Raw genomic sequence first — 22,500 nt, 5'->3', positions numbered from 1 at the left:
ACAAACATATATACTAATGAACTGAATTTGTTATCGACTGTCAATGCTATCAGACTTCTTACATAAAGCAATTAATAAACAACAAGTCCTGTTTCCAGCTCTGAAAACTGAATGGCAATGAAATACTATACTCAGTCTAGCTTCAGAAAACAATTAACTACAATACAATTAATTTCCTGTAAGGAAAAAATGGTAAATTATATTGTACTCTGATTCGCCTTTTTAGTATTATAATTGACACTCTAATATGTATTTTTACATAAGTGGTATTTTAAAAAGTCATTTACAATATAACTATTACTTCAATAACGTGAAGTCTATGAAAAATATATTTGACAGTAACATATATCAACATAAAAAAGAAATATTCTATATAGGTCTAGAGAATATTTTTAGAAATATAAAACATATACAAACAAAAATATGAAGTGCCAGGGAATTCGAATGGAAAAATAAAAGAGAATTGGTGGATCGGAATACCCCATTGTACCAGTTTTCCCTTTTATGAGATAGGAAGTAATAAAATATTTTTTGTTTCATTACCCAAAAATATCTACGAACACCATAATTCACTTCACATCACCAAGCTTACGTATTTAAAGTCTACTTAAGTTGCACAAAATTAATTAAAATAGTTACATTTTTCACCCTAATCACCCTTAAACCACTGCCTCTCACCTTGCACCAGTTGATGAAGGCAACAGTAACAACAACCAAAAAGAGGCTGGTGATGCAATACACAAACCAAATGTCCATCAACTTGAGGTAAGCTGTCTGGGGAATCGAGGCACTCATCTGCAAGGATAGAAATAGTATCAGTCAGTATATGTTTCTCTTTCTTTACCTGATTATGCCTATTTCTCTCTCTCTCTCGCTCTCGCTCTCTTCTCTCTCTCTCTCTCTCTCTCTCTCTCTCTCTCTCTCTCTCTCTCTCTCTCTCTCTCTCTCTCTCTCTCTCTCTCTCTCTCTCTCTCTCTCTTTATTTCGCAAACTACCTATCTCTGATTATTTATCTTTCTCCATTGAGAGATGAACATAGATGTGCAGGTCGATAAGAGAGAGAGAGAGAGAATCAAATATCCATTGTACTTAAACAACGCTACCTGAGGGATATGGACAAAAATCTGAAGATACCGAGAACGTTTTTTCTTTATTTGTTTTATATTCTAGACCTAACGAGTAATTTATCGGATATAAAATTACATACATGTTCAGCCTAAGACTTTTCTGCAAGTTTGCAAGTTCATAAGTTTATGCGGGTTTAATGGGAGAGGGATGGAAAGTGAGAGAGTGAGAGGGAGGGAATGAGAGGGAATGGGATGGTGAGCAGGGAGGAGAGCGAGAGGCAGAGATAATAAAAGGGGAAGGGAGGGAGGAAGGAGAAAGGAAATGGGAGAGAGAGAGAGAGGGACTGTAAAAGATACTTAAAGAAGGAAATAAACAGCAGACATTACTAGCCCCTCTGCTGTAATCTTAATTTCCTCACATCCGCACCGCTTCCCTCCAGCCCCTTCCCCTCCCCATCACATCCGCAGCCCTACCCTCCCTCCCTCCTCTTTCCCTTCCACCTTCCCTGCCTCCTCCCACCTGCGTGAAGAAGGCAGCCTCGACCAGGAGCGCCGTCAGAGCCACCATTATGCGCTCGTTGAAATCCTCGACGGGAAAGAAGAAGACGATGTACCCGATGACGACGATGATGAAGGTCGGGATGTACGTTGACGTGACGTAGAAGGTGGAGAGGTTGCGGAATTTCATCTCTATCACTTGACCACTGTAGTTTCCCTGTAAAGGATGGGTGTTAAGAAGATTGAGTATTTGTACGTATTTGTAAATATTAATGATGATTAAAGGGATAAATAAACGCTCCGTAGTGCCGTTTTAGATAAACTTGGTCTATAGCAAACATTTTTTTCCGTGTCATTTTCGTGACCTTATCAGTTACGAGAGAGAGAGAGAGAGAGAGAGAGAGAGAGAGAGAGAGAGAGAGAGAGAGAGAGAGAGAGAGAGAGAGAGAGAGAGAGAGAGAGAGAGAGAGGGGTGGTGGGTGCAATTTTACTAAAAGAATATTCAGACATGCCCAAATTATACTCCTACCTAAATCATATTCAACCTTATGCCGAATATATTCAGTCCATATTCAAATATATCAAATTCCCAGTCCAATACAATTGAGATATATTGCAGTCATAAACAATCAAAAATACTTCACAGTTTATGACCTACAAGTTAGCATGACCGTTTAACTCATTAACCTTTTGCATAATCTGTATCATGCTCTACCAAGTCTGATTTGTCCTACAGTTATTATCAAGATAGTTTACCAATCTAATTTAGTATTAGCAGCTAGATAGAGAGGAATGTGGAAAGTTGCCCTGTACTGAATACCACTGTATCAGTTAATCTATTCGAGATCTACAGAAAACTTCACTTATTCACCACATCCTCAGCCTTCATGACTTCCTCCTTCAGATAGTACGCCATCAGTTTCCTCTTGCCGATGTACTTGACGCCTGGTCCTTCAGCCACGAGAGCGATGTAGTCCTTTGTCAGCCCTCCCAACACCATACCCTGTAAAATATAGGTTTCAAGTATTACCCCAATTTTTGGACTAATATTCAAGTATATGTATTCTTTATAAGGAGATGTGTAGTACATCTTTCTCAGTGGGAATTTAAGATATGATTATTCATAAGAATAGAGGAAATTCCTGTTATAATGACAGACAACAGGATAACAGATAAGTCTACATTTTTCATACATGTTTACATTAGTATATGCACAGGTTTACTGATGTTTACATATGGGATGCATATACAGACATTGATTCACATAACATTCAATAAAGGAAGGAATGACGAGATTTATATGCAGATTGACTTACCAATTTGCATGACTGTGTGTCGAAGGGGAACGTTATGAGATCGAACTGACATGAAGTTGTGACAGTGAGCTTCTGCACCAACACCAGTGGATTATGACGGCCTTCGAAAGTCTCATCTGTGTAAACGTGAGAATCCGTAAGCACGAGAAATTTCAGAAGGGTGAGGTATGCATTAAGAGTGGAAAGGGCTGACAGTAAATAACAGACGCAAAAAAGATACCAATATGGGTAACAAAGAACAGAAACATCACAAAGTACTTTATGTACAGCTGTGAGTATTTGTTTACCGCATATAGATGTGAATAGATCGAGTTTATCAGGCCAGTTTTTTTTTTTTTTTTTTGTGGAAATTGAGGTGTTAACTTATATGAGTAACATTTCGTTGGGTTGTTGTATATTTTTGAAATAGTCTAAATATCTTAACAGAAAGTGAATTATGACAAAGATAATCAACTTATTTAATTGTTCCAAAGATTTTATTAGCTTTTGAAAATAATTTTGGTTTAAGAATTGTTCTTTTCGAACAATATACTATCATCTAAGTTTTACTACATTTTATATTAGATGGTAAATAAATGATACCAATACTAGACCATTTGTTGTTCGACGCTTCAATGTTTATAAACCAATATCTTGTCACATTCTCCTTAGAAAATCAGATTAATTTTTTTTCCAAGGTATACCATCAAAATAAGCAGTTTGCTGGACAAAAAGCAAGGATCAGACTCATGCTCAAGTATAGATAAACATTTTTCTTATTTAATAGACTTTCAACTATACCTTCCCATAACTTTTCATTGTTGTCAGGCAAAGGGTCTGTGTTCCGCAGAGCCATGAGGAAGCTATGGCGCGTAATTACATTGCTTGTGGTCAAAGCATCTCCAAAGAACTCCACTTTGGGCATCCAAGGCTTTTGCTCTGTCAGGTGAATGATGTTCAGTGAGCTGTCTGTCTTGAGGTGGTTCAGCATCAGCCGAGAGTCCTTCCACGAGAAACGCACTTCGATTTCGCACACAAAATTGAAACCTGTGAGGTCAAAGGCACGCATCGACAGGAGCAGGACATAAACAGATACATTAACTGGGGTAGACAGGTGGAGGCGTGGCGGTGGCGACTTTTCGTCATACATAGATGGAAAAGACAAGAAGTCACAAGAGATCTCATCCGATTCATCGAGGCAGTTGATTTCCTTGTTGCATCGCTGGTGGATGGGGATGCAAGTTCCGTCATCGCAGGAAAACTGATGTTCCATGCATGAGGTCATTCTGAGCATGACTTCATGGCTGCCACAAGCATCATTGCTCACTGTCCAGTTATTAAGGCCCACCGGGTAGTGAGTAGGGAACTTCAGGGGGAATGTTGCATTAATGCTGGGGTTATCTAGGCGCAACAACTGCCAGTAGCCAAAATCAGATGCTGAAGCATTTTCAGGGGGAAGATGTTTGGTCATGATAGAATAGTACACTCCGTTAAATACAGGTACACCTTTCTCATCAGAGAGAAAGTATTCATGGTCAAAGAGTGACCTTTCACATAGTCCACGCAGCTTTAAGAATGAGATTTTATCAGAGTGACAGACGGCACAGAATTCCATTGTACAGCTTCTGGGGGACCATCCACCTGAAGAAACAGTGTCTTGGCTTCGTTTGAATGATGCACAGGCCTCAGAATCATCGAATGCCACTTGGTTCCCAAAGTTAGCATAGGTGATTTTCCTCTGGTTTGTTCTGTCATACCAGTACCTTCCAGTCACATTACGCTGAATTCCGATCCAAATGCTGCTGCAACTGTTGACATGCGAAAGATATTGTTTATTAAGGGCTGTGTTTTCATCTTTATTCTTTGGTACCTTCAAGGTGCTTCCGAGGGCATGGCAGAAATGAGAAGCCTGATGAAAGGTTTGTACCTCCGGAAATAAGATATCGTAGGGCGTCTGCTTGCTGCAGAAGTGGTTATTGCTCTCTCTTTTTATTTCAACTTTGCTATTTTCGAAATCATTGGTAATCTCAGCAAAGGAAAAAATAGGTATTGTAGAGACATGCATAGGTTCACATTTGGTGTAGTTTTCCATACCATCTTTAGACAGGGTCTTATCATAAAGGCGTAAATCCACCAAGGATCCTGCAAAGCTTTGGGTCCTGGTGAATCCTCCTCCAGGCCGATCCTGTTCCTGGCCAATGTATAACATACCCCCACCACGCACATGAAGAGGATCAAGGATGTCGTTCTCGACTCCAAATTTGATTAACCCATCCTGAAGGACTTCATTATTCCCACCACCAAGGTCCAAAGCCACACAAATGGATGACCAGCTACGAAGTTCCAATTTCAACCTCACATCCCGTTCCCATTTGCGATTGCAGCATCTCATCATCAGCTTTTTATTTCTGTAATGAAACCCTGACAAAATACTTGGATTAGATTAATATGCAATGGAAGAGAATATCTTTGGTGTAGGTGAAGTCTACAGATATGCACAAAATGTTTTGTAAGGCAGGATATCATTTCAGACGGTATATCTATCGTGTAATAAAATGTAAACTCATCCTGTTAGGAAGGACCAACATCCCTCTGTTTAGTTGTGTTTCGTTTATTTTTCAAAATAAGCAATAATCACCAATGTATAATTCGTCGTCATGTTCAGGATGGGCATATGAAAGCACTATGATTTCATCACGTGCTTGAGTGAGATATAAGCGGAAGCAGAAGGTAAGCTGGGCAAGCTCTGGTATTTCGCCAAGGTACTTCAGGTAAGTGTCTGTAGAGGCAGCTCCACTACGCTGAAACGTTGCCATGGTAACAGCATTCTCTGACTCTAATTGTTATAGAAATAATAATAAGCTCTAGCTATTCTTTGGCTTACTTTATAGAATAAGATACATCATATTTTCCTTCAGTGTAAAGTCTTTGAAGTACAGTATACAGCAGTAGCGATAAGTCATTAAGCCATAACCTTACCCTGTTCGTATTGACCTTCGACACAGGGACAGCAGCTGAATAGAGAGATAGTCACACAATATAACACAGCTCCAGTTTGCCTTCTGAGATGCCCTGGGCTTTCCTGGAGTGCTTTCTTTTGTTGAGATTTGCCTGCGACTCTTTGATGCTTGTTCAGCACAGAGAAGAGGAGGGACCTGAATGGTGATTCGTCCAGTCTGATGTCGCAAAAAGAAAGAAAAAAATGTCATAGGGGATATTTAAATGTTTTAACAAACATTGTGTAGTAATGTCGGTGTAATATGGAGCAAGAAACAGGAGCATTGTTCGCATGTGTTTAATTGAATGTATATGTCTCTGTATACATATATTAAAAGTACCCAAATACTATAACTGATCGACTGACATTCATATTATAATTCACACAGATCTGGGTCTATGCAACTTAACAATTAGCTGCCATGTAAGTAAGGCAAAAGGAACGAATATAACAAATACGAATGAACCTGTGAAACCAATCTTTGGTAAAAGCTAATGAAAAAAAAACTACTAGAATGACAGTTCTTATGCTCTTGTGAAATTGTTGCTCTTTCATGTACAACAAACATACCTACGAAAGAACGACTTTCAAATACATTCTGTTTTCAAAGCCAAACATGCAGTTAAGTTGTAATTTATATCCATCAACAAACAGGCAGTCTATATCTGTCCATATAAAGAAAAAAAATAGGTCAGAATATTGGATTATATAGTTAACCAGATGTAAACTGCTCAGGCTGGATACTCTTTTGGTTAGACACTCATCAGGCTGGATATAAACATAGATGAGGGTGGATAGTCATATAGTTTGAAACTGTGTAAATTAGACGCACCATAGATTAGACATTTCTTTTGTTAGACACATGATAGTTTGAAGACTGTATAGATTGGAAAATACATGTAACAGACATTCCATAAGCTGCATAGTGCATTAGTTGAACTCTTGGCTGAACGCTTGGGATGAAAGCTACATATTGTAGGCCGGACACTCCTTACCTTAGGTACTGCTATGGTTCAAACACTCCTTAGCTTGGATATTACAAATTGAAGACACTCCTTTTGCTAGACGCTGCCATGTTTTTACTTCATGAGTTGGACACCACAAAAGCTGGTTCTTGCATAGCTTGGACACCACATAAGTTGAACAATACAAAAGATAGCTTGGAAACTTGGGCATTGCAAAAGGGAGACAATGTTGTGTCTAAAAGGTTAAACACAAAAATTAGACACTGCATAGGTTGGACACTACAACAGCAGGACACCACATAAGTTGGACACTCCACAGATTGTACGTCATAAAAAATACACTGCAAAAGTGCAGTTGCAAGCATCACCTACATTTCCCTCTTTTCTTTTCTGAGAGATAATGATTTATTTCATAACAAGCTTGCTTACCTTGTTCTAATTATCGAACAGTTCATATGTTTGTCCATACGTTCATATATCTTTATCATTCCCACAAGAATAATTACACTGATAGTACAAATACTGCCATTAATAACAACAATAACTGTAGGAGTAACAGCAATGATAATGTGGATCATTATCTTTATTGGTGTGATTGGTATTCATATTGTTAATGGTTACTTTTAAATTACTGAAATTATTTATTACGGTTGTTAATATTATCATTATTATGAATATTATTATCATCAATATAATTATGAATTTTGTTATCACTACTACTACTATCATCATCATCATCAACATCATCATCATCATCATCATCATCATCATCATCATCATCATCATCATCATCATCATCATCATCATCACTATCATCCTTATCCTTATCATCATCGCCATCATCACTACTGTTATTATTATTTTCATCATTATCATTTTCATTCTCATTTTCAAATTAATTATTATCATTATTATTATCATATTATCATTGTATCATCACAATTATCGTTATTGGCAGCAGTAATGGAATGTTGTAATAAGTCCGATGAATGGAGGCATCGCCTTATTAGCCCTTGAGAGGGAGTTCGTGACGTAAAACCGTATCACATCATCACGTTATTAATATTTTATTCATTATCATCACTGTTATCGTCAATTTCATTATCAACATTATTATTATTAACATTATTGTTATATTTTCATTATTGTTATGATTAATATTATTATTATTATTATTATTATTACTATTACTATTACTATTATTATTATTATTATTATTATTATTATTATTACACTTGTTGATATTGTTATTAATATTATTATTACTATAATTGTCATTATCATCATATTTATTATCATTATTACTGTTATTACTATTACTATTACTACTACTACTACTACTGATACTACTACTACTACTGACTCTATTACTGTCATTATTATCCTTATTATAATTACAATGATTATTACTCACTATCATGATCATCATTCTAATTACCATTTCAGTTATTATTGGACTTCAAGAAAACAATTATAACTCCTATTTGTAAGGCAGATGTTAAACTAAGATTCACAATTTAGACTTTATTACGTAGTGACAAAAAATGATACAAGAAATAATTATATTGATGATTGTATAGAACCGAGTTCTATTAGCAGTAATTAAAATACATTCAACAGTCCTTCTGAAGTAACACGAGTAACAAGCACGTAACAACAGGCACTTCAATACCAATTTAGGTCACGTGACAGCATGGACGACGACCCCAGTGAATGTCCAGTATATTATTATGGTTGTTATTACTGTTACTTGGCAATGTAAACGATTTCTTTATTTGCAATTTCATAAGGGTTTACGAAAATATAAATGGACGATAGGATTTTTTTTTTTCCATATCAAGGTCACGTATTCAAAAAGAAAAAGAAGAAATACACGTTGGAATTGGAACGTAATAAGACATACTCCTATATATCCCCCCTCCCTTCTTTTACACATATCAAGAGTGCAATTGATTGTAGGTGCTAAATCAATGATTGGCTTACTAATATAAACGTTAAATATCGATGCAAAAATCAGAATAAGGCAGAGCAAAGATTCATTAAGATGAACATTGTGATATTTCCTTGTCTGTAATGCAGACCTGTTCACGAATGATCTCAGCGATCATGCAATCACAACAGTTAGGAAAACTAAAGAAATATACAGCACAGGCAATATCGGTGTGTGAGGAATGTGTGAGTAACCTTGAGAAGATCTGTGAACGTCCCGGTTACACAGTTTCTCAAAGCATTGTACTTGGTGCCTTTTATCAAGTGCATTATTTACATAGATGTGTGGTCAGAATGAGGATGTACACTGAAAAATACAGTCTTACGTACCGGAAAACTGCATACAATTCAAGTACAGTATATTCCTTCATGTTCAAAGTATTTTTAACATATCAAGACTTTTAGAGTGAAAGCTCTGACCTCTGGATCATTGTAGTTGTTAGCTGGCTGGTGTCTAAAGTGTTATAACTGTTGATTAGATGTTACTGGAGATTATTTCTGGCCTTGCATTTAACGACTTGCCATTACAGTATCATAGGCTCAAACCACCAGTCAGCCAGAGATTATGATTTTACACCCCCAGCTGCTTTAAATGCTGAATCGTAAATCAACCAAGAATCAAAATTAGGTTAATGGTGGAAGAAAAGGCATTGCCAAACTGCCTAGGACAGACTCAACGACAGCCTTTCTGGGTGACCCTTCCAGAGATGAAGTAGAAGCTAAGCGGCCTAACCCTGGAAGAAAATTACTCAGAGAAGAAACTTTGGTAATTCGGAATTTCAATGGGTAACTCGGGTATTTCGATGAGTGCGGCCATGGTCAGATAGAAGATGAAGAAGAGAGCAGTCAGAATAGGACACACGATGCGGCAAAGGATATTCAACCTGGAAGCGAGAGCGGTACGACGGGATGCAAGCCTGCCTTCTGATTTGAGTTCGTGCTTCCTCAACCACAGCACGAAAGCAGGGGCACATTTCTGTTGGATAAGAGAAAGCATTCTTAGAATTGATCAGCTAATAATAGTCATTCATACGAGGTCTAGCTAATCTATCACAAGATACCTCACGTATTTCTAAATACATGCCAATTCTACAACCTTAAAACATAATTTAGTTGTTTTGTTTTTTTATACCATGAGTTATTCATTCCCACCTTGCACCAGTTGATGAAAGCAACTGTAACAACAACCAAAAAGAGGCTTGTGATGCAGTACACAAACCAGATGTCCACCAATTTGAGATAAGCTGTCTGGGGGATCGAGGAGCTCATCTGGAATTAGAAGTGCAGTTTGTTTATATTTTCTCTAGAGAGAGAGAGATATAGATGGAGCTGATCAGAGAGAGGTTTACATTCATTTACTCACACCAAATACACACAGGTACAGACACAATCATACATAAGCACAAAATCACCCACATTATCAGTATGTAAGTACATATTTTACAGAATTTGTTACAGCTGTCTGTTCGAAGTAGGAATGACACAAGAATTTCTATGCCTGACTTCTAACCCCAATGGTATTGGAACATAAGACTGAGACTGGGACACTAGGAACACCATACTAAGCTTGGCACTGAGGCACTGAAACGAGGGACATGCAACCAAGACTGAAACTGAGTTAAAATGAGGAACATGAGACAGTTGAAACCAGGGACATCGGACTTAGCTGAAACCAGCCACATAGAACTTAGCTAAATCCAGGATAAGGGACTTCGTCTGAAACCAGGGACATGAAGCACCTGAAACCAGGGACATAGGACTTAGCTGAAACCAGGGACATGGGGTAATGGTTGAAGTGGAGCTCTGGATCAAGAAACGCTGAACCTAGTCTGAGATTTATGAATTAAATGTGTATGCTTTTCTCAACAACAGTGGCCTACTTGACTAACCCAGCAAACGACAACGCGGCATATCAGGAGAGGCAGCTGTAATGTAATGGGGAGCTGCAGTAACGACAGTAGAATAATAGTGAAAAGGATAACTGGGAGCCGTAGCTATAAAAGTGAAACTAATTAAATAATGCAAAATGACAAAAATTGCATTAGTGATATGTGTGCTTTCAACATTTCCAGTGTGTTATAGATGCTGTTTGATGTAGATGACACCGTGAACAGGAACACCTCATATATTCTGAATATTGAAATCATCTGGATATGTGTTATCCCCTACTTCATCTGGGTTCAATATAAATAAGGGAGGAAGCAAAAAATCTAACATGGGTCCAGGTTATTGTGTTATAGTCACATATTTTGTTTGTTTTAGAGTCCATGTATCATATATACAGATTTTATTGTGTATGAATTCGTGTGGTATAAAATTGGACCTTGTTTTATATACATGGATTTTTATCATTTGAGTCTATGTGTTATAGATGCATTTTTAAAATCTGAATACACGTGTTACAGACAAAGACTTTAAGAATCCGGGGCAGTATTCACGAAAGGTCTTAGACTGAAGTCTGATATACCCTGTCGCTACAGCTCAAAGTTAATGCTGGTTGTAGAACACACTTATATCATAGCAAACCTTATTTTGATAATTTAATGTAATAAGATGATAAGGGAGATATGGTAATAAATCTTTATAATTTTAACTGTAACATTAAGTGTATATAAATAAGTTGAAAAGGCGGGAACCGCTAATTGTATTTTTAAATAAAATACAGCAATAAAAATGTAGGATGCCGCGCGGATTCACAGCTGATGCACTGCCAACAAACCTATGGTTAACCAAATTTTAGTTGAATATATAACATTACGGCCACCCACCTGCGTGAAGAAGGCAGCCTCGACCAGGAGCGCCGTCAGAGCCACCATTATGCGCTCGTTGAAATCCTCGACGGGAAAGAAGAAGACGATGTACCCGATGACGACGATGATGAAGGTCGGGATGTACGTTGACGTGACGTAGAAGGTGGAGAGGTTGCGGAATTTCATCTCTATCACTTGACCACTGTAGTTTCCCTGAGAGTGAGTGTGTTTAAGAGATTCAGAGATAAGAGAAATAAAAGGAGAAAAGGAAAGTAGCGAGAAAGAATAATGGACAGAAGGAAAGTTTATATACCATGAAACGACTTAGAGACATTGCAACAAACACCCTCCACTCACCACGTCTTCAGGTGCCATGAATTCCTCCTTCAAGTAATACTCCAGAAGTTTCCTCTTGCCGATGTACTTGATGCCTGGTCCTTCGGGCACGAGGGCGATGTAGTCCTTCGTCAGCCCTCGTAGCACCAAGCCCTTCGGAATTGTTCATGGTTACTGAATTACCATGCCATTTCCATAGGCACCCGACAACCATTTTTTTTTTTTGTTATTAAGGCATAGTTCCACCTTGATATTATCAATGTCGAATGGAAAACTTGCATTTTAAATAAATCTCCTCACCATCTTCTTAATTATCAAATAATCATTACCTACTTACCAACCATCGTCACGAATCTATCCATTTCATATGGAAGATTAATATGAACTTCTGAGGAAGCATCTTTGTAAAAAAAAAAAAAAAAAAAAAAAAATGTAAAAAATGTGAAAAATAAAAAATAAAATAAAGATAATAAAAGTGATAGTAGTAATAGTAAACAGGATAATAAAAAAAAATCACAATGATATTGATAATAACATTTCCCTTTCTCGTTCTGCCACCCCCTTTCACAATCAAATCTTCCTTATATTGAATCTTCCACATTAAGCTCTACATCTGCCCACCCCCCACACCTACCCACCCACCCCCCCCTCTTCCTCATTATACTCCTTAACCTCTTTCGCTCCCTTATCCCTCCCCCCCCCCCTTTTTTTTTTTTTCTCTGAGCACCTTTTCACTTCCAACGCTTTTTTAACCCATCCCATTTTCCTCTATAAGTTCCCTCCGTTTCCTCTCTCTCTCTCTCTCCTTCCCTATCTCCCTTTTCTCTTCCAATACTCCTCCCTTTTTCCCTTCATGATAACAATAATAACGATAATGATAATGACAATAACAAAAATAACAATAATGATGATAATATTAGAATTAAAATAAGATCCTCAGAGATTTGTAATATGATGCATGCATAAAGTGTGTCATTCTTTCATATTTAGATTGTCAATTATCACCCCATTTCGAACCCAAATTGATTTATGATTACAGAATGGGATTAAATGATGCTAACGGTTACTAAAATTTTCACAATAATAATAATAATGATAATGATGATAGCAATATCTTTATGATAATCATAATAATAATGATGATGGTGTTAATAATTGTTATGATAAGAGCATGATAACAATATAAGAACAAAAATAAATAATGATAATAGTAATATTAATGATAATAATGATTGATGATAATGATTATTTTAATTATTCTATGGTGATGATAATAACAACTGAAATAATGATACGAATAACAACAGCAACAAGAACAAATATAATAATAGAAATATTAATAATAATCACAATAATAATAACAGCATTGATGATAATAGCCATAATGATAATAATTATATTAATTATGAAAATAATAATAACAAGCATGAAGCTGACAAGAGCTATGACTTATAATAGCAGTTTCTATAGCAGCAGCAGTGTTAAGAATTATGAAAATATATATTGTTGTATTAATAGCAGCAATACCTGTGTTAATACCTCCAATGATAAGAAAGATTGTGGTAACAACAAGAAAACGCTAATACTAATGTTGCTTGTGAGAATAATAACCGTAATTATAAAGATTACCACCGAACGAAAGCAGAAAAAAACAATAGTGAGTGATATTGTCGGATCCACTTCCTTGCTCGTTATAACTTAATTACCTTGGAAATAAATTTAACAAAAACAAAGAGCTTATCCCAATTCAAAATAATAATGCCTTGACAAAAGTACTAATTTGAAAACTAGTCTGTTAACTGCACGCTGCACTTACTCGTTCCTCGTCATATTTATTCCTTATGTCTATCCCTCTTTTGCCTTTGTGTAGATGTATTTGTAGATGTATGTTTATGCCAAGTAGTGTCTATATCACTGAATATCTCATAAAGCTACATGCCTGAAAAAGTAAATATATAAACAAAAAATAGATAATCAAATATATAGATAGACAGAGAAGGAAAAGGGGAAGTGATAGAGAAACATAGAGAGAGAGAGAGAGAGAGAGAGAGAGAGAGAGAGAGAGAGAGAGAGAGAGAGAGAGAGAGAGAGAGAGAGAGAGAGAGAGGAAAGAAATCAAAATGAAGGAAATGAAACAGAAGAGAAAAACGAAAATATGGACCTCAGATTTCCCTTTACCTGACTATGCACACCAACGATACCTTTTCTTAAAGAATTGTCTTTCACATCTTACATCCATTTCACCCCAAACATAACGTTAAAAATGACATATACCGCCTCTTGACGTGCCAGAATATTTCAGAATAAGGAGTGCTTAGAAATCACAGGTTTTGATTTGTGGTAATATTGTTATTATTATCTATTATATTGTGTTTAAATGCTAAATGCTCGTCCATTCCCTTTGAAATACCCTGTAGCAGAATATAACTTTAATTCATCGACCTCTGGACTATGAATGTATGGCAATGATAGCTGTCATAATATATGTATATATGTCTAATAACTAAGATCGATGATACCATAGTAATGCTAGTGATAATGATACTAATAGAAAAGATGATGATGATGATGATGATGATAATGATAATAACAATGATGATAACAAGGGTAATGATATTGATAACAATAATAATGATCATGATACTATTACTACTAACAATCATAATAATTATTATAATGATAATAACTAATAATCATCATGATAATAATGATAATCATAATAATGATAAAACAAGAACATTAATGATAATACTAGTAATAATAATAATAACAATAATAATACTGATTATACATTACTGATAATGATAATGATAATAATGATGCTTTTTGATAATAACACCAAGAACAATAACTGAAATAATTACGAATATTCATTGGTGGCATATCTGAAATAGCAAACTATTTTGGAAAAGCGAACATAACGTATTAAAGAACTTGTTGCATGTAAAATAAAATGTTGAAAAGTCTGCAACGAAAAACAATAATGACAGTGTGTTGGTCTGACAAATGGCAGGGGGATCAACAAAGCAAGGGGGTCCTATGATTATTTGTAAATACACATTCATACACACACACGCGCGTACGCGCGTGCGCACACACACACACACACACACACACACACACACACACACACACACACACACACATATATATATATATATATATATATGTATATATGTATATATATATTCATATATATATTTATATATATGAATATATATATTCATATAGATATATATTTACATATATATACATATATAAATATATATATAAATATATCTGTATACGTATATATATATTCATATATATATTTATATATATTTATATATATTTATTTATATATATATTTACATATATATACATATCTATCTATATATATGTATATGTACATGTACACACACACACACACAAGCGCGCGCACACACACACACACACACACACACACACACACACAAACACACACACACACACACACACACACACACACACACACACACACACACACACACACACACAGACACACAAACACACACAAACACACACACACACACATATATATATATATACATACACATATTTATATACATGTGTTTATATATATACATATATAAATATTTGTGTCTGTGCATGCATTTTCAGTATATATGTGTATATATACTGTGTATACATACATTCATACATACATACATATGTGTGTGTGTGTGTAGGTAAGCGTACGCGTACGTGTATGTATGTGTGTGTATATATGTATGTGTGTATGTATATATATATATATATATACATTTACACACACATACACTGTGACTATATATGTTTATATGTATGTATAATATATATGTAAATATACTGTATATACATACATACATATGTGTGTGTACATAGGTATATGTGTGTACATGTATTTGATATGTGCATGATGTATATATGTATATATATAGATAGATGGATATGCGTGTCTATCTACAGACACATATAATTTCCACATTCAGGCTTTACCAATACTAAGAAACATAACGCTTCATATGGCATATTCATTACAGGATTGGAGGAATACAGAAATGTGTAATTTTAATCGGTTACTAAATGTCGATAGTCAACACTTGGTTCAATAAGTAATTATATTTTTGTTTTTGTTCAGCGTGCAATACATAGAGATTAAAATCTAATTTACAATCACTTTAAATATCTCGCGGCTGATGACTTGAAACAAAGCAAGTTGGCGGAAATATTTAAATTGAGTTTATGTTTTGCCTTTTCCTGCCTAATTGTTTGAGATCTCTAATTCCCGTTTACTTCCAATAATACTGATTATCGTATAAGCAATTTAAAAAGAGATCTAAACAAATTTTCTAATTCATACTTTGACACTTTAAATGAAATGTTTAAGAAAGCATATACACCTTCCAACAGGCGCTTAAGGATGAAGGTTCTAAAATAGTGATCATAATCATAAAAAAATAAATAACTATAAAAGCGTGTAAATAAATTATATTATTGCTTTTTGCCTATTATTCCTCTTCGCTTTCCATTTACAAGTTGATGATTATTTTACCTAAAGGTGTGTACGTCTGAACATTCATTTGTTTTCCCCTATTTAGCCATAAAACGGTGATGTAACATAGATGATTATATTTCATGCAATTCTTATAAAACATCAGTTAATGAGCGCTTTACCTTCACGTCGTTTAGCTGGAACCCTAATTAAGCCTATTGTTATCAATGCGTAAATGTTATGAAAGAGGAAGGGAAAATAGTGCTAGACAATAATATGTTACTACGTTCTAACAATAATTATTATTATTTCAAGTATATATATGATACGATATATATAAATATAAACATATATATACATATATATATGTATATATACATATATATACATATCTATATGTATGTATGTATATATACATACACATATATATGTATATATACATATATATGTATAGATATACATACATATATATGAGTGTGTCTATATATATATATATATATATATATATATATATATATATATATATAATTTAGGAGTTGATGAACTTTTGGGGGAAAGGTATCACATAAAGGTATCATAGCATCATCATTACATGGATAGTATCCTTTTTTGTGTTTCCGACATGCGAACATCAAGTAAATAAGTAAACAGTGTGCATATGGTAGGCAACAGATATATCATATATTATTTCATTTATTTTTTTGTTTTTCAATAAAGTTCATGGAAATATATATCCCTCACCGAAACAGTATAACTAAGTGAGGGCATTAACATTTCATTAGAAATTAGGACAGGGAATATCTTTCGTCATACACCAGGGTTTTCAAAGTACCAGATTTGGTACTTTTGGGTACAGGGAGATAACTTCTTAACGAAACGGAAACATCACAACAGAGTCGAGTATAGTCTAGGATACATGTGTGTGAAACGGATTAAATATATATATAAGACGCGTATGTGGTATGGAGTAAAGCCTTTGTCACGTCTCAGTTAGTCTGTCGTGTCTCCATATAATTGCCCTGTTATTGAAAATATTGTGTGCTAATTCAAATGTTCACGCTGTAATAGTAGTTTTCATCAATAACGATTTTTTTTATCCAATTTTGTTATGTCTTGTTATGAAAGCAAATCTCCGTTCCTTGGGTATGGCAATTCTCCCAGCAACTAGTGGATAAAATGGATACGAAATGGCCATCAATATCATTATCTACGTGGCTCAGGAAGAAGTAGAAGTGCAATTAGAAATAACCCAAGTAAATAATTTAACTTTCATGAATTTTGGTACGTTTTGTGTATCACATACTTACTTGTTTATTTCCTTTTAAATATAAGAATATGAGCTGCCAATTTTGCTCAAACCTTTTTGTTTGTTTAACAATAGAGCACATACTGATATACTTGAATGCATTAGTATTGCGAGATAAAACCTCAGAGTGGCCGCCCATTTATTCGGCCAGCTGTAAATGTAGGGGATATTTTTTTAGATGTTTTGACCTTGATATGAATGATAATGGTTGCAATAATTTTATTAACATCATTGTTAATACTAATAGTAAGGATAAGAAAAAAAATAGCAATAATGACATTGGTTATAATGATGATGCTGTTGATGGTAATAATAATGATAATAATAACATAAGTGATGACGATAATGATCATAAAAACTGCCACAACACTGATAACTTAAGAAATGCAAGATCATAAAACCCGGCGGTCGTGAGAATGCTCGTTTGGCCGTATGTGAACGTCATCCGAAATCAGCATTTGACCAGCTATTACCTCTCGCGTCCATTACTGTGTATTAAGATGCAAATCGTGTTTGTTTACGCATGACGTCTGTGTTTCGAGGAAGTTGAGGACCACTCAGGTTCCGGTTCGATTTGTTTCGGACTAATTACAGGTTAGCAATTAGCAGGCTAGGGTCCATAATTCTCACTATTGTATGTGTTAATGTCTCCATATTTCGTGGGTTGATAAGTCTTAAATGTTCTAAGTGTTCATAAATCTCGTCTTTTCATGTCTTGGTACTTCTCATTACTACATACAGTTCATAAAGTCCCTACTGATTTTATACAAAATAACTTGTGAAGCGTGTAGGAAATTCAGACCCAAACTGTTTCATCCACTCGGTTTCAACAGCAAGGAATTCCCCCAACAACCAATCAGAATTTATGACGATCAATCCTCATCAACCACGTAGAAAAAAAGGGAATTTCCATAGCGCGCGTTTCCAGGAAATGGTTCGTCATTTGAAAGTTTTCATCGCATGTCCAGCTTTGGCCTCGTCGGTGTCAATCACCCGAGGCATAATTAGGTAAATTCACTCTGCCCAAATGATTGCAAGAAGATAATAATAGGAATACGAGAAGTAGTGCATTTTTTTCATTTCTTTTTCTCGAGGGAACGTCACCGGAAAATCGTTTTGCAACAAGAGACGAAATAGCGATAATAGGAGCACGTGTGTCTGTACATGCACACTTGTATACTTGCAACAGGATTCCCTAGCGTGTCCGCATGCAAGAAGGAAATTTGCAAATCTTCTATTCACATTCATACACACAAGGGCCATAAATATTCATTTATTGTAAGGAAGGAATGAGTTTTATAACAGGTTGACTCACCAATTTGCATGTCTGTGTGTCGAAAGGGAACGTTATGAGGTCGAACTGGCATGAGGTCGTGACTGTGAGTTTCTGCACCATCACCAGCGGATTGTCACGGCCCTCGAAGGTCTCATCTGGACGTGAAAGTGTGAGTTAACAAGTGTGGGAAATAAGGGATAGGCGATCATCAGTTAAAGAAAAAACAAGTTCGACAATTCATACTTTGTCCACATTACCAAGATTATTTTGTTCCTGTTTTATTTTACATTTCTGTTTCATGTTGAATCATCTGGATGTTAAATGCAAGACTGTACCTTCCCATAGTTTTGCACTGTTGTCAGGCAGAGGCTTCTTCTTCCTCTGGCCCATAAGGAAGCTGTATCGCGTGTTCACGTCGCTCGTAGTCAGGGCATCGCCGAAGAACTCCACGTCGGGTTTCCAGGGCATGCGCTCCGTCAAGTGAATGATGTTCAAGAAGCTGTCCTTCTTCAGGTGCAGCAACGTCAGCCGAGAATCCTTCCACGAGAAGCGCACTTCGATTTCGCACACAAAGTTGAAACCCGTGAGATCGAAGGCGCGCATCGATAGCATCAAGACATACACGGACACATTGACTGGGCTAGATGGGTGCAGGCGCGGCGGCGGAGACTTGTCGTCGTACCTCGAAGGAAAGACCAAGAAGTTGCAAGAAACCTCGTCTGATTCGTCGAGGCAGTTGATTTCCTTGTTGCATCGCTGGTGAATGGGGATGCAGGTCCCGTCGTCGCAAGAGAACTGGTGCTCCTTGCACGAGGTCATCCTCAGCGGGACTTCCCGACCGCCACAGACGTCGTTGCTCACTGTCCAGTTGTTGAGGCCCACCGGGTAGTGGGTGGGGAACCTCAGGGCCAGCGTTGCCCTCACGCTGGGGTCGTCGAGGCGCGACAGTTGCCAGAAGCCGAAGTCTGACGCCGAAGCATTTTCAGGGGGAGTGTGTTTGGTTATGACAGAGTAGTACGCCCCGTTGAACATGGGTGAGTCTTTGGTATTGGGGAGGAAATATTCGCGATCGAACAGTGATCTCTCGCATAAACCTCGCAGTTTTAAGAACGACATCTGTTTGAAGCGACAGACGGCGCAGAATTTCATCTCGCAGTTCCTAGGAGCCCACTCGCCCGAAGAAACGGTATCTTGGCTTCGCTTGAATGACGCACAGGTCTCAGAGTCATCGAAGGCTGCTTTGTACCCGAAGTTAGCGTAGGTGATTTTTGTCTGCGTCGCCGTGTCGTACCAGTACCTCCCCGTCACGTTACGCCGAACACCCAGCCATACGCTGCCGCAGGTGTCGACATGTTTAAGAGTGAGGTTGTTAAGCTCTGTATTATCGTCGTTAGTCTTTGGTGCTTTCAGGTTGGCTGCGAGAATCTGGCAGTGATGAGAAGCTTCATCAAAAGTTCGCACCTCCGGGAACAAGACGTCATAGGGCTTCCGTTCACTGCAAAAGTGACTACCAACCCCGTCTTCAATTTCCACGTCGCTAACTTCGAAGTCACTGGTGATGTTACTAAAATCGATAAACGGAGTTGCAGAGACTTGCATAGGCTCACAGTTAGTGTATTGTTTCAAGATTCTTGTTGAGAAGATTTTCTCATAAAGGCGGTAGTCCACCAGGGATCCGGCCAGGCTTTGGGTCTTATCGAAGCCTTCCCCAGGGCGGTCCTGTTCCTGGCCAATGTACAGCATACCTCCTCCACGTATAAACGGAGTTCCGAGAGACTCGTCTATGATAGCAGGCATGACTCTTCCATCCTGTACAACCACATTCTTACCATTAGCGAGGTCTAGAGACACGCAAATAGATGACCAGACGCGCAGTTCCACATTCAACTTTACGTCGCGCGTCCACTTGGGGTCACAACAGGTCATCATCAGTTCACTATTTTTGTAATGAAACCCTGAAAAAAAATGCATTGTCATTATAAATAGTTTTTCCATCTGATTAATGAACTGGCAAGTTTGTTTTCAGTAAAAAATACATTTCATGAGGTGAAAGCAAGCAGTTTAAATGGACTTGTTGATATCGAGCCAATACTTACCAAAGTATAATTCATTATCGTTTTCAGGGTGAGCATACGACAGTACCATGATTTCGTCTCGTGCTTGAAAGAGATACAAGCGGAAGCAGAGGGTTAGCTGGACGAGGTCTGGTATTTCGCTGAGGTACTTCAGGTAAGTGTCTTTCGAGGCTGCTCCACTGCGCTGAAATGTTGCCATGGTAACATCATCCGGGCCTGAGTGAAAGTAATTCACGTTTGAACTCATACTTGAAGTTGATGATGATGACCGCAAACATAGATAAATAAGTAAAATGTGTATAAATGAATACATAAGGAAATACAGATACATGGAATAACTAAAATAAGATCCTCACCAGTGTCACCTTGGCACTCTACAAAACACAGAGAGCAAATTAACAAGACGGCGACGCAGAAGACCACGCCATCAGCTTGCACGGAGGCACGAGAGCATCTTCCAAAACGCCACAGTCCTCTTAGAACAAAGGCCTTAGTCCTCTTGGTCCTCTTAGTCGACTTAGTCCTCTTAGCTCTATCACCCAGGTAATCAGCTGATGTTCCCATAATGGGAAGGCGAACAGAGCACTCTGCTAACTCCAGGTGAACTTTGATCTGTTGAAAAGGGAGTTAAAGAAGTTAAGTGTGCAAAACATGCAATAGATCGTTGTGAAGTGTAGTGTTTTTATTTCTTTTGGAGAAAACAAAGAAAAAAATATTATATCAAGTAGGGAAATAGACCGTTTTGATATTAGTTCTCTTCAAATATAAGAGGTTGCCCAAACTCGAAAAAGGTGAGGTATTCTTGAAGAAAGTGTTTGTGGTGTTAGCTGTCATTGAACTTTTTTTAGGTCGAATGATTAATTTTCAACTAATAGGAATTTAACACGGAATTCTGCGATTCTTCTGTCGTAAAAATTAATTGAGCTGTTGAAATAGTTTTCTTGAACTGTATTTTGGACGATCACTGACACATCATTATATGTACATGTACACACGCACATTCACACACAGGAATAGAGAGAGAGTGAGAGAGAGAGAGAGAGAGAGAGAATGAAGGAGATAGAGGGGGAGAGAGTGAGAGAGAGAGAGAGAGAGAGAGAGAGAGAGAGAGAGAGAGAGAGAGAGAGAGAGAGAGAGAGAGAGAGAGAGACTCAAATGATGAAACGAGCAAGGGCAATCATAACAAACAAACAGACAAATGAAGTACAAAGGTCCGTTCTCCACGTATGGACTGAACCGTATTCATATTGACAAATGTAGAAAAGGTATGAATAAGAATGAATATCTTCACGATACAAGAGATGTATTTGACCTGTTTCAAATATATCTACTTCAGAAATACATGTATACCTGACGTAGATATAATCGAAACCGGCCAAATTTTAACTGTGAAAATATTCATTATCATGCATACCTTCTCTACAAACGCAATTATTCGTCGTTAAGGAAAATT

The 22,500-nt window shown here is 36.8% G+C and overlaps 2 protein-coding genes across 2 annotated transcripts in view; both read right to left on the bottom strand.

The window, feature by feature from the left end:
* Positions 1-7,124, bottom strand: part of LOC125048008 — a 10,263-nt gene extending 3,139 nt beyond the window's left edge. Inside the window, exons 1-7 of the mRNA XM_047646582.1 lie at positions 5,840-7,124; positions 5,499-5,696; positions 3,662-5,281; positions 2,882-2,997; positions 2,437-2,568; positions 1,588-1,782; positions 679-795 (exon numbers count right to left, since the gene is read on the bottom strand). Coding sequence (XP_047502538.1) covers positions 679-795; positions 1,588-1,782; positions 2,437-2,568; positions 2,882-2,997; positions 3,662-5,281; positions 5,499-5,676 — 2,358 coding nt within the window. The 5' untranslated portion in view covers positions 5,677-5,696; positions 5,840-7,124. The remainder of the gene's footprint in view (positions 1-678; positions 796-1,587; positions 1,783-2,436; positions 2,569-2,881; positions 2,998-3,661; positions 5,282-5,498; positions 5,697-5,839) is intronic.
* A 1,162-nt stretch (positions 7,125-8,286) lies between these two features.
* The window catches only part of LOC125047881, a 22,955-nt gene continuing 8,741 nt past the window's right edge, over positions 8,287-22,500 (bottom strand). Inside the window, exons 2-9 of the mRNA XM_047646426.1 lie at positions 21,404-21,659; positions 21,069-21,263; positions 19,308-20,927; positions 19,012-19,127; positions 11,920-12,051; positions 11,581-11,775; positions 9,965-10,081; positions 8,287-9,788 (exon numbers count right to left, since the gene is read on the bottom strand). Coding sequence (XP_047502382.1) covers positions 9,558-9,788; positions 9,965-10,081; positions 11,581-11,775; positions 11,920-12,051; positions 19,012-19,127; positions 19,308-20,927; positions 21,069-21,263; positions 21,404-21,611 — 2,814 coding nt within the window. The 5' untranslated portion in view covers positions 21,612-21,659 and the 3' untranslated portion in view covers positions 8,287-9,557. The remainder of the gene's footprint in view (positions 9,789-9,964; positions 10,082-11,580; positions 11,776-11,919; positions 12,052-19,011; positions 19,128-19,307; positions 20,928-21,068; positions 21,264-21,403; positions 21,660-22,500) is intronic.

This window comes from Penaeus chinensis, chromosome 42, assembly GCF_019202785.1.
Source record: "Penaeus chinensis breed Huanghai No. 1 chromosome 42, ASM1920278v2, whole genome shotgun sequence".
NCBI lineage: Eukaryota > Metazoa > Arthropoda > Malacostraca > Decapoda > Penaeidae > Penaeus > Penaeus chinensis.
Note: the sequence above shows the minus strand (reverse complement) of the source record. Positions and strands in the feature narration are given on the sequence as shown.